This window comes from Lactuca serriola, chromosome 1, assembly GCF_051521515.1.
Source record: "Lactuca serriola cultivar US96UC23 chromosome 1, Lser_US96UC23_V15, whole genome shotgun sequence".
Taxonomy (NCBI): Eukaryota; Viridiplantae; Streptophyta; class Magnoliopsida; order Asterales; family Asteraceae; genus Lactuca; species Lactuca serriola.
This window is the reverse complement of record NC_136408.1, coordinates 109,342,629-109,355,288: the sequence shown is the minus strand read 5'-3', so window position 1 is coordinate 109,355,288 and position 12,660 is coordinate 109,342,629. Positions and strand designations below refer to the sequence as shown.

The following is a 12,660-nucleotide window of genomic DNA, read 5'->3' as shown; positions in this document are numbered from 1 at the left end:
ATCTTGTCGACATTTAAAGCCTCGGAGCTCTCCACAATGTACTGTATGATCTCCAACAGAGTCTAAGAAGGCTTTACGACAAACTTGGCATACTTATCAACGGGAAATAAAGGGATCTTGAGGCGATACTTAATGATAGTCTGATACTCCATGGGAGACATATGTTGGCCAAAATCATCTATAGGGATAGTTAGAAGAAAATCCTAAGCATGTGGTGCTTTTGGACAATTTATAACTGCGTTCTGTCCAACTGACATATTAAGGTATATTTCCATGCCCTCGATGGTTTTGCTAAAAAGGGCACTCATCAATGCATGTTAGGCTTACGGAGGAGCGGGGGGGGGGGGGGGGGGGGGCAATTTCCTTAGTAGAAAAATCATTGAGGTCGAAACTTGAGATCGTATCACGAAGACAAGCCAAGGTAGAAACATAGTCGAGTCCATACTACATATGCTAGTGTCTCCTAAGATGTGGTCTTGTAACACCCAAGATAGGGTCCTTGAGGCCACAAAAGTGTATGAGGAAGCCTTTACAACAGAGTACTACCCCAAATCACCACACTAAATGGGTAACGAAGAAAGTGACCACTCGATGTCTCCGAAAAAGGGACCTCCATAAACCACTAAGTCCTCAAACGATTCGCGTAACCCTTTGTCAAAGGAAAAATCAGCCTCTTTCATGTGTATAGGCTGACACACCCTCAAACCAAAGAAAAGTTTTGCAATACTCATACAAATTGAATTAGAAACACTGTGGGTCGCCCAAATACGGAAGCAACCATCATCTCAACAATGTTGGTAGCTCTCATCATGACAAAGTCGCTAATAAAATTGGTGTCCCTAAAGACAACTCCTCTAATAAGCTTCACGCACAATGAAGGCCTCCTGATGTCAATAAGAAATAAACATGCCTTTAGCATCATGCCGTCATATATAGGCCAACAAGAACTCAGTTTTCACATAAAATTATTTTTCCATGGTTTTCCTGTTGAGAACACTAGATCTAAAAAATTTCATAATTAATGGAGGGGTGCCTATAGAAACATGCGTGGTCATGTCTCCTAACAAACAAAGTTACTTGCATAAGTGATTTTATATATACAGAGATCTCATGTTTAAACTTCATTTTCTTATAAACTAGAGGGTGTGCCCTCGCGTTGCTAGGGGTCAGAAGATTTTTTCATTGTTTTCTCGTGGGACAGAAGGTTTGTCCGTTAAGCTAATGTTTTGCACCCTTCAAGCCTCTTTAAGGCCACGTCTATGTAAAGTTTAAATACAAAAGAAGTTCATCAAATGGGATTTGTGTGTCAAAGTTGTTGAAAAAATACATGTACCCTGAAGAAACTAAATGTAAAGTATGTTCCTATTTGATCTGATCTTAATTCATTTATATTATTGGTAGTAAAGTACATTGCGCATCTTGGTAGCAAAAGTAAAGTATGTTCCTATTTGATCTGATCTTAATTCAGGAGTCAGAAGCAATTTTTGTAAAATCCCAAAAAAAATGGTTTTTTCACATAAACACAACCTCCATTAGATGTGAACATCCTATGCATCTAATCAACCATATTTAGCATTAAATAAAATATTTTAGAAGAAATTAATCGAAGCTTTGTTTAGTAGTGGTTACAATTGTTTATCGTTGCATTAAATAAACTATTAGTTGACGTTTTTCACAATTATAACCCAAAAATGGGAGCTTTATACCAACCGTAGTAGGTGGACCAACAGGGCATATAATAAATTGACAAATAAATATACAAGTTTCTTTCGTAAAAATAAGAGTATAATGACCTGTAGTGGCTTCGATACCTGGGCTTTCAAAGTTTTGAAGGTGGCCAGGAGTTTTGCTTCTCTATTTGATAGAACTGCTTGGGCTCTTCTTCCTATATCATCAATCCACATTACATGTTACCATGGATTAAGTCTAATTTTATGCTTTTATAATGGAAAAAAAAACATTGACAAATAAATATACAAGTTTCTTTCGTAAAAATAAATACGCATGTCATATTATAATGAAAGAATTCAAGACTGAGCTTGGAAACTACGATCATGTTCTAGATAAACCAAAAAATCAAACTCAGATTATGGTCAAAGAACTTCAAGTTGTGGCATTCAATACAAATTTTCTCTCTTAAGAACATACTCTTCACAGATGATAGTGAAAAACTTAGAAGATGAAAAAATATTGTAAATACCAGGTATTAATGCATTCTTTAAGCAACAGAAGATCAAAAAACCTGATTCTGTTGCCTTTGACTACCATTATTTTTGGTCACCGGTTCATTGTAATCAGAAAAAAAAAAAAAAAAAAAAAAAAAAAAAAAAAAAAAAAACATTATTTTTAGGTGGTTGAGCCCAAAAAAAAATAATATCCAAAGTAAATTGTTTTTGTAGACTTTGGCTGATATTTAAAAAATTCTTAATTTTGACAAATATAGTCCGATAATGAGAGTTAATGTTTCAACAATGTACCTCCGAATGTTCCCAAGTTTTAAAATAGGTTTCTTAAGTTGTTTTTATTTAACTACTTCCTCATCTTTCTTCACAGATTTAAAAAATCAGTCATTATGTGAAATGGGAATTATCTATGCATAGCATAATGTTGTTTGAGAACAACTTATAGCGAATGATAGAATTCTAAAATCAGAAGTTAGACAGTTAAACGATGGAATAGCTGACTAGGTTGTCATTGTGTCATTTGTCAAACAGTTAGAAGACATCATAAAAAGCTTCATTAGTCCACCTCTCTTCAGAAAAAAAAAATCTAGGGTTTCAAACGGATACCTTATGTTCACTGACAAGTCTGCAATTAGGCTTGTTGGAGCAAATATTTTTGTCTCCTAAACTGCCAATAACCCTAATAAACATGATAAGATTTTGTTTCTCTGTTTACATGCTATAACTGTTACATATATTACAACCTTTGTACGTATAGTACTTGTCAGAGTTAGTCATATTTTCTTACCTTCTACAGCCTTCTTAGCATTGGATACATCCTTCTTCAGTTCTTCAAGTTATCACGTGAAGAATCTTCGACAAATCCATTGTATTTTGTGTTAGTGAGACATCATAAAAGGTAATAACAAAAGATCGATATTCCTTGACCATCAAAATTTATATTCTACGTTCTCTAATTTTTTCTTTCTCTATGGTATCTTTTCAATTTAATTAACAAGGTAAATCACCTTTTACTTGCTTTCTTATGTTACGCTTTACATAAGTGGGTTTGACTCGTTTCTGTTTGATTTTTATAACTGATATCAAACAAATTCTTACGATATTTACGATGTGTTTTCAATATATTTTAATATTTTGCTTAGGGAAAACACCTCGAGAATCCCTGTTGTAACTGTAAGAGCAATCTATTCTGCACTAGCATTTTTGACGATGGGAGCTTTAATTTACACTCTTATTAAAGATATATCTGGCTCATATGCTGATGCATTCACAAAGTACCTAAACATCCTTCTATTTCAATCTTTATTTACATTTTCTTCTTCACATACAATGTAAAGTGACATTAATAATTAATAAATGAAAACAGGTGTTTTTTAGCAAATATGGCAGACCTCTATATCCATGCTGTGATGTTTGCGGTACGTCTATATATATTAAGTCTATTTGACTTTCATTCGGTTGCGATTAAATTTTATAATTCATAGTTCAGAATTATCCTTTTACGGATTTTGATGCATTTAAAATGAACCTAGACTTCAAAAAATAAGAATTCGGTACTTCTTGTACCACTTTTTTCTATAACAAGAATAATGGAATGTAGCTTTTCAGGTGTGGATAGCATACAAAGAATCAAGTTGGCTAATAGCTTCCTTATGGATAATTTCACTTTTATGTTTTGGGAGGTTAGTATTAATTATTCGATCCAACTCAATTTCTTATTTCTCACTTGCATTGATAAAACACTTTGCTAATGAACGCTGCTTAGGTGGTATATGATAACTTATTTATCCTCGATATGTGTCATGCTTGGTGTATCACATATGCATCTTAAGGGCATGCAAAGTATGCAGTTCATTATCCATGCTGTAATAATTGCATATTGTGTTGCGAATGCAAATATATAGTAGACTATATATTTGGCCTAAAGTAGTTGCAATCAATGATCGTATTTTTGATCGTACAAGTTGGATATAATCATAATTTTAAATTCAATTGCATCTAATGCGGTAAATTAATATGTATGGCTAATGTTTAATTTGAACCTTTTCACAGCATTACTCTATGTGTATACATAGTTAAGCAATTGTTCAGCATCTCACCCGAGAAACCGGCTTCATGTATCATTTTCAGTAGCAGTGACATGTAAGTCCTACAAGAAACTATGTTAAATATTCGTACTCTTGCATATATATACAAATATGGTACATATGTGATCACCAGAATTGTTGATATATAGTAGGATGAATTAATTTGAATTTGTATACATATGAATTAATTCCCTTTCTTCCTTAATTAGCTGCATCAAGAAACTGTTTCAGTCAAAGGTGGTTTAAAAATATTTGCTAGCTTGAGATCTAGTTCTTTTGTTGTTCATGCTAGTTGAAAGGAATTAAACAAGTATTAAAAGGTTAATTTAAGTCATAATCTAGTAAGATTGTATTTACTATGATTTTTTAGTTCTCAATGTTGTGTTTGGGTAACATTCATATTGGGTTAGTCACTCAAATGTCTATGTGACTAGGTCATTTTTTTGTTTGATTATCGAAAAACACTAACATTGCATATTTGAATTATATCTTATTTATTGTTGTCTCTTTTTGTAGCATCTTGATTCTAATTTTTCTGTTTTTATCTTGCAGTTTGCAGTCAAGTGAGCTATTATTCGCATCACATGCCAATGTATAAATATGTCTCGCTATCTACAAGTTGTTTGTTTTTCTTCATTTGTTATTAATCTTCGGTCTTCTTATTTTCTTAATAATGATGTTATCTAATATTTTATCTATCAAAACAATTGTTTTCTTGAAACTTTTATATCCATCGCGACTCGCTTTCTCTTGTTATAAGAATTACCACAAGAAGAAAAGTCTTTGGCCGTGTTCGATACGGAACGTTTAGGAGCGTTTGAAAACTTCTAGCTTCTAGCGTTTAACAAAACCCTCTGTTTTGAACAGAAAGCCTCGTTCGGCACCACAAGCTACTAACGCTTAGTTTAAATAAAATACTCTAAATCCAAATGCTATTTCATGTAACATTTAACACAATGTTACTCGCTACAAGTTCCCGCTAGCAGATACTTGTGACAATCCGATACTTTCTCAGTCTATAAAAGTCAAAACTGATAAATAAAATTTGAGTTTATTTATTCCTTTAAGTTCACGTGGGTTAGAAAATAATCTAAAATATAAAAATAAAGTTTATATAAGTTTTCGGAACCAAAAACTCTCGAAAGACCAAGCTTTTTCCTCAAAAACCACAAAACTCGTTCAGCACCCTGTTTTCGGCCGAAAACCCTCTGGGCGAAAATAGATCTCGGCCGAGAACTCCATTCCGGCCAAAAACCCAACTGGTATAAAGGTTTTTCTTCGGAAACTTGATAATTTCTCACTCATTTCACCCGAAAACTCTCTCATTTTGCTCCCAATGATCATCCAAGGACACTCATATCTTTAAGAGAAAACCTTCAAATCTTCATAGTTTCCACCAAGAACAACCTTCATATCTTCAAGAGGCCGAAAACAACAGCAGAACCGAAAACCTGTGTTTGGCCGAAAACCAATTCCGACCGAAAACTCCTCTAGACCGAGAACTTGGTTCTCGGATTGACCCTTGACCGGAAACCTACCCATTCACTTCAAACAACTCTCGGTAACTATTCCTAACACGAAAACAAGTGTTTTCTAACACTTTAAATTAATGGTTTCGCGAATTTTAAATATAATTATGTGTTTAATCATCATTAGGATTCCGTTAATTCCATCAACTCGACGTTCATCTTTCCGGTCTCGCTGTCCAACACGTGCACAAACAACTATGAGTTCATACCCCTACATTTTCACTGTTTTTTATAATGTTTTCGGCGGGGGGGGGGGGGGGGATACAAGTAAAACACAAGAATTTTTGTGTCACACCCCCGAACCAGATGGCGGAAATGTCCGGAGGCTTGGGTGACTTTGTAGCATCATCACTTTGTATATAATTGAAACAAAACATCATCATCATCTCACATGCAATATCACAACTCTCATTGTTTACATTAAGTATTGTATTTCAATATTACATACAAAAAATCCAAAATATGGTGATAACAAAACACAATAAAATATCCAAATATCCTTGCTGACCAACCTACTCAACGATTTCCTGAGAATACAAGTTAATTTGAAAAGGTCAACATATATAATGTTGGTGAGTTCATAAGCATGTTTGAGTAAAATATTTTATATTACTTTATAAACACCAAAATATTCGATATTTTCTGAAAAACGGTTTGAAATGTTTGTGTCCGATCTTGTATTAATGTATGTGTGTTAATGTTTGTAAGTGTATGATGTGAATGATCCCAGACAACCCAATGGTGTTTGTTTATAAAACGTTGTGAATCTCAACACCCTAGGCTGAGTACCAGTGCATGTATGTTACCGTATTATCAACAAAAATTTGTATTCCTTAAATTCTTATAATGGTGTTAATTCCTCCAAGTGAGTCGTTATAACCATACTTGATAATGACAATTCTGTCTGTCATGAAGTTTTTCGGACGCCGACTTGTTTAAGGTAAGGTTTGTCACCCTAGACTGACCTAGTCTAACTTTAGCAAACAACTCAGGTGTGGGGTGTCACCCCTGTATCGATCTATACACAAACTGTCGCTCTCCCTCCATGAGACTCTAGTTATAACTACATGTTACGGTTGTACACTCGATAGATGCCAAACGAAGTGTCTCACATGATCTTTAACTAAATTTACGCGAATATGAAATTGCACAGTGTATATTGTTTCCGTGTAAGTATTTAGTTTTCAAAGCCCGACAAGTTCGTATGTGAATGTGTGAAGTCAACAAGCATGTAGATGGACCATGAAGGCCCAATAAACATGTAAGGTATATTCCAGGCCTAATAAACATGTAAAAGGACAACTAAGGCCCACTAAACATACAAATTATATTCCAGGCCCAATAAGCATGTAAGGTATATTCCAGGCCCAAATAAACATGTAAAAGGACAACTAAGGCCCACTAAACATGTAAATTATATTCTAGGCCCGATAAACATGTAAAAGACGCAATTGCTCTGTTTGTTGTTAGGTTGGTTGTTAAGTTCAATTGTTTACCAAAATGATATAAAAGACCCACTTTTTGAAAAAAGAAATTTTTGGTCCTTAAAACTGAAGATTTACAATTAAGGCACGCTTTTAGTAAAAATGACACCTTAGGTCCTTTAAAAACAAAAGTTTACATTTAAGGGCTTGATTCGTGTGAAATAACATTTTTAACCCTGATTTTGTCAAAAATAACACTTTTGACCTCAATTTTATGAAAATGTACATTTCAGCCCAATTATGAATAAATTTATCTTTTTGGCGCAAGATTTAATAAATTTACAATTTCAGCCCTTTTTAACTGAAAATTTACATTTTTGGCTCAAATTTGTCTAAAATGCCACTTAAGTCCACATAAGCCCAAAAGTTTACAGATTTAGCCCAAAACCGAAAAAGCCAAAAATGAGGCCCATTTAGGAAAGTATACACTTTTAGCCCTTACAAAATCATAAATATTTTAAGGATCCATATTTACTCAAATAAATCCTTTCAAAATCGTGAGTTTTGCATACTAAATTCACTTTTTGATTATTTTGTCATTTTTGGTCCTCTTATGTAATTTTCTTAGTTTTAAACAACTTCTTAATGTTTTAAAACTTTTCTTTGCATAATATGCTGTATCAAGTGTTGTGTCCATAAATATCATCATATTCTTGTATATTTTCGAGTTTCATGAAGTTTATAACTCATAATCACACATATATCATGAAACACACACAAAATCATGCATATACACATAGATCTACACAAAACAAATTGTATTCTACCCCAAAACATAGTAAAAACCAAAGAGTAGGGGGTATGAACTCACTTTGGTTTGATGATTTCGGTTTTTGATGAAGAATGAGAGAGATCTTGGCCCTAGTAAGCTTCTTGAGTGGATTTTTGGAACCTAAGATGGATCTAAGTGTATGGATCACGAAATGAGGTGTTAATGAATGAAGGTTTTGTCATATGATGAAGTTAAATACTAGAATATAAAGTATCTTACCAAAATGATGAACCTTGATGATGTATTATTGAGCATACACACCAGTACACACGAAATTTTGAAGAGAGAAAGGATGGATTTTTCTTGAAATTTCTTAGAGAGTTATGAGAGGAGTGTGTTTCAAGTTGAAGTGAGGGTGGTGGTGGGTTTGCTCCTAGGCCGATGATAAGAAAGGGAAGGGAGAGAGAGTGATAAGACTTGCCTAGATGTATGGGACTTCATTATTACATGGAATGTATTATGCATGGATATTCACCATTCAATGGAGAGTTGTCTCCATTAGAATTTTTCCCTCATTTTTTTTACAAAAACCGAGAATGGGGTAAGAAGAGGGAATAAGAGATGAATTGGGCTACAATTTGAACACTCTTGAAATTAAAAGGCCCATTTGTGGAAATTCTCGGTCCATTGGGCCTTCTTAGGGGTTTACGACCTAAAAGAGTGAACAAAATGGGTTTTCAGCCCACTTAGGTTTAAGAAAACACTTATGGCCCATTAAGGCCCATGATTACAAAGTGAGTCATTTTAGGCCTAACATGGCCCAAAATACTATAGTTTAATGAATGTGCGTCCAATTAGGGACCATATAAGGATTCTTAAACCAGAATAACCAAGTTGTTAGTTTACTGGCCCATTAGGCCCAATAAATGATTTATAGCCCAATAGGGGTTTGAGTTGGGAAATTAGGGTTTCAAACCCATAGTTGAGTATGTCAGATGCATTGAATTAAGTTTTTGAACTTCACAAGTGAGTTTTGATTCTAATGATTGAATTTGAATGAGCATAGCACATGAAATCAATTTAAATTACAAGTTATACAAGAGTCGATTACATGCAGAAAGAATTTCCTAGCCAAAAATGTTAGTTGTGACATTTTGTGTTTTATACAAACGATTTCAAACAGATTAAAAACTGTTGCAATTGATACAAACCGACAAATCACTACATTTTATAAAAATATTCAGATATTTTTATCCCTTTTGTAATATGCTGAGCATAAGGGTAGCTTTCAACATATAACCATAATTGTAAAGTTTTCAATATAATGCATAGCATACAATCAAACTATGGTCGATATAGTTTGGCAACATTATAGAACTTTTACAGAATTCAATACATGAAACAAGAACATACATACAAACTATAATAGGTATAGTTTGGGATACAATACACAGTTTTACTAATTCAAGAGCCTTATACAGTAACAAACATATAAACTATGGTAGATATAGTTTATGGTATACAATACTATTTTCTGAATAGAAGAGTACAATACTAAATAATTATTTAAGTATAATTATTTTTAGTCTACAAGTTATACATACCATTTCAAGTACAACATAAAACTACAACACTACACGTAAACTAGTTAATACCGGGTTGTAAGGCACCACTTCAATTGTAACCTCTGGGGTGCGGAACTAAATCCTACCACAGTATAACCAGATTATCCTGGAGGGAAAGTGTGAGATTTGTGTATAGATCTATATGGGACTTGCAATCCCACACCTGAGCTGCTAGCTACAGTTAGGCAGGCATGCTTGGGGTGGCAAATATCATATCGTTCCGATGCCTGAAGAACATCGTAGAGGTCACTAGGTCATATCAAGCATGGTTATACGCAACTCACAACAGTATAAACTACCCACTATACACTACAACTGGAGGATTCCAGGGAATACAAATACATGGTTTTATTTTAAGTAATAAAACTGCTGTGAATTACTTGTAGCCAGGGTTTTCATATAGAACAATACTAAATATACTGGTGGTAGCCAGGGTTTTCATACAGTACATTACTATACATTACTGGTGGTATCCAAGGATTTCATACAAGATAATACAATACAATACAGTTGGTGGTAACCAGACATGCATACTAATACTTTCATACACAAATACATAATACAGTAACGAGCGTACATCTTGGTCTTAGGGTTTAAGACTACTTTACACTACTAAAGAAAATATTGGATTTTCTTGAGAAACATACAAAAACTTTCAGAGATTCAAAGATAGGTTTTCATTACAAAAGCATTCTTATGAACTCACCAACTTAAATGTTGATACACTTTCAAAACCACTTGTATTCTCAGGGAAACCGGTAGACAGGTACACCCGCAGGTTTTGAGAAGATGGAGCTTTTAGAGTTACGCCTTTTATACTTTTGTTATACATTTTGTTGTTATATAAACTATGTATCGAAAAAATGTAAATACTTTAATTATTCAATGTAATGGTTGTGTTTACTTTGATTACTATGATGCAATTATTGTGATATTGTACATAACATCCTCCACCCTCAAACGTTTCCGTCGTTCCGGTTTTCGAGTGTGATAGATTGGTATCAGAGCATTGTTTATAGTGAACTATGTATATCAAACCTTACATGGTAGACAACTATAAACACTAAGGGGCCGAAGCACTCTGAACTAAAAGTATACTTTTAAAATCTAAGTATTTTATAAGAACTATACTAACACTACATACGTACCAGAAGCAGTATCACAAGAAGAACAAAACAAAAGTATTTAGATGTTGGACACTACGGTTAAACTTGGATAGTTATGTTATCATATCTGGGACAAATATATCCTGATCAACTATATGTATTTGAGATATGACCAACATGTGTTTGGGAGTGATAGTGGTGTTGCGACAAGTCTAAAACATACCAAACTCTATATAAAAGGGAACAATAGAACAAATCATACAAACTTAAATACTATAAGAGTATTTTGTAGCACTACGATACTAGAGCTAAACACATTATACACATTTCATTCCAAGTGTTGCTATAAATTTCATGGCGATTGTTTACTTGTATTAAGTAGACTCATACTGTAAATCGCTTGATAGAACACTATAATTGTCAGGATAGGATATACACTGTTCAATATCACCAGACTCCTGACCACTATAGAGGACTTATCTTTGTTTTTCTCTTAAATTATTTTAGAGGAAGATGCCTCCGAAGAAGTCCAACAGAAAGAACAACAATCCGCCGCCGCCACCTCCTCAATACGATCTTGCTGTCTTCCAAGTAGCAGTAACAGCCACAATGGCTGCTGCTATGTTACAAATCAATGCAAGTGGCACTAGCGGGGAGGGCAGTGGTGCCAACCCATATAACCTTGGTGAAAGTCATGGAATTGTACTAACTCGTTGGTTTGAAAAGACCGAATCAATCTTCGAGATCTGTGTGTGCCCTGAAACCAGCTAAGTGACGTTTGCGGCATGCACCTTCATTGATAGAGAACTAACTTGGTGGAACAACCAAGTCAAATCACTAACTCTACCGATAGCTAATGCTATGAGTTGGGACGATTTGAAGGAACTGATGCTCGCTGAATACTGCCCACGGGGCGAAATGTAAAAGCTAGAGAAGGAGATTTGGAGTCTAAAGATGAAGGGCTCCAACATTGCTACTTACACTACTAGGTTCATTGATCTTGCTCTTTTATGTCTTGGGATGGTCACCCTATAGAGCAAGAAAGTTGAAAGATTCATATGGGGATTAACTCCCCCTACACAAGGAAATGTCTTAGCTGCCAACCCACTCATGTTTGATAGTGCTAAATGACCGAAGCATACATTGATAGACCACGGGGATAGTCAAGAACCCATGCCAGCCGCCCACGAACCACCTAAAGAGAGTGGTGTGAAGAAGAAGTTCGGGAACAAAAGGAAGGGCCAATCATCGCAAGAGTCCTCCAAGAAGCAACAAACAGTGGTAGTCCATGCTATTACCATTCCTGCTGCTGTTCCCACTACTCAAGAACCTGCCAGTAGATATGTTGGGACTCTTCCAAGGTGGGACAAATGTAACTTCCATCATCACGGACCTTGCTGTGACATGTAATGCACCAACTGTGACCAAAAGGCGCACACAACCCATTTTTGCAAAGCACAAGTCCAACCAACCAATCAGGCTCCTGGAGCTGGAATAGGCCAAGCCTGTTATGGGTGTGGTGAAATCGGGCACTACAAGAGGAATTTCCCTTATGAAACGACTGATAGTAATACCGAGAAAGTGCTATCCATGGACCAGGAGGAGGCAGTCGTTGATCCCACTGTAGTTACGAATACGTTCCTCCTCGACAACTCTTATGCATGCATTCTCTTTGATAGTGGTGCGGAGAGGAGTTTTATCAGTCATGCATTTAAACACCTACTCAAACACAAATCCCAACCTCTAACCAAAACATTCACTGTCGAGATGGATAACGGAAAGAAAGAGAGTACTAACGACATATTCATTGGATGTAGACTCACTGTAAACGATTATTCCCTTCCAATCGACTTATACCGATCTCCATAAAAAGCTTTGATGTCATCATTGGCATGGATTGGTTGATCCCCAATCATGCTGATATTCTTCGTTTC

General features: G+C 35.0%; 1 protein-coding gene across 1 annotated transcript in view; it reads left to right on the top strand.

Moving 5' to 3' along the window:
* Positions 1–4,991, top strand: part of LOC145097193 (uncharacterized) — a 38,689-nt gene extending 33,698 nt beyond the window's left edge. Inside the window, exons 5-10 of the mRNA XM_079034717.1 lie at positions 2,980–3,081; positions 3,326–3,457; positions 3,550–3,601; positions 3,792–3,865; positions 4,236–4,325; positions 4,823–4,991. Of these exons, the coding sequence (XP_078890843.1) occupies positions 2,980–3,081; positions 3,326–3,457; positions 3,550–3,601; positions 3,792–3,865; positions 4,236–4,325; positions 4,823–4,868 (496 nt within the window). The 3' untranslated portion in view covers positions 4,869–4,991. The remainder of the gene's footprint in view (positions 1–2,979; positions 3,082–3,325; positions 3,458–3,549; positions 3,602–3,791; positions 3,866–4,235; positions 4,326–4,822) is intronic.
* Positions 4,992–12,660: the final 7,669 nt, after the last annotated feature.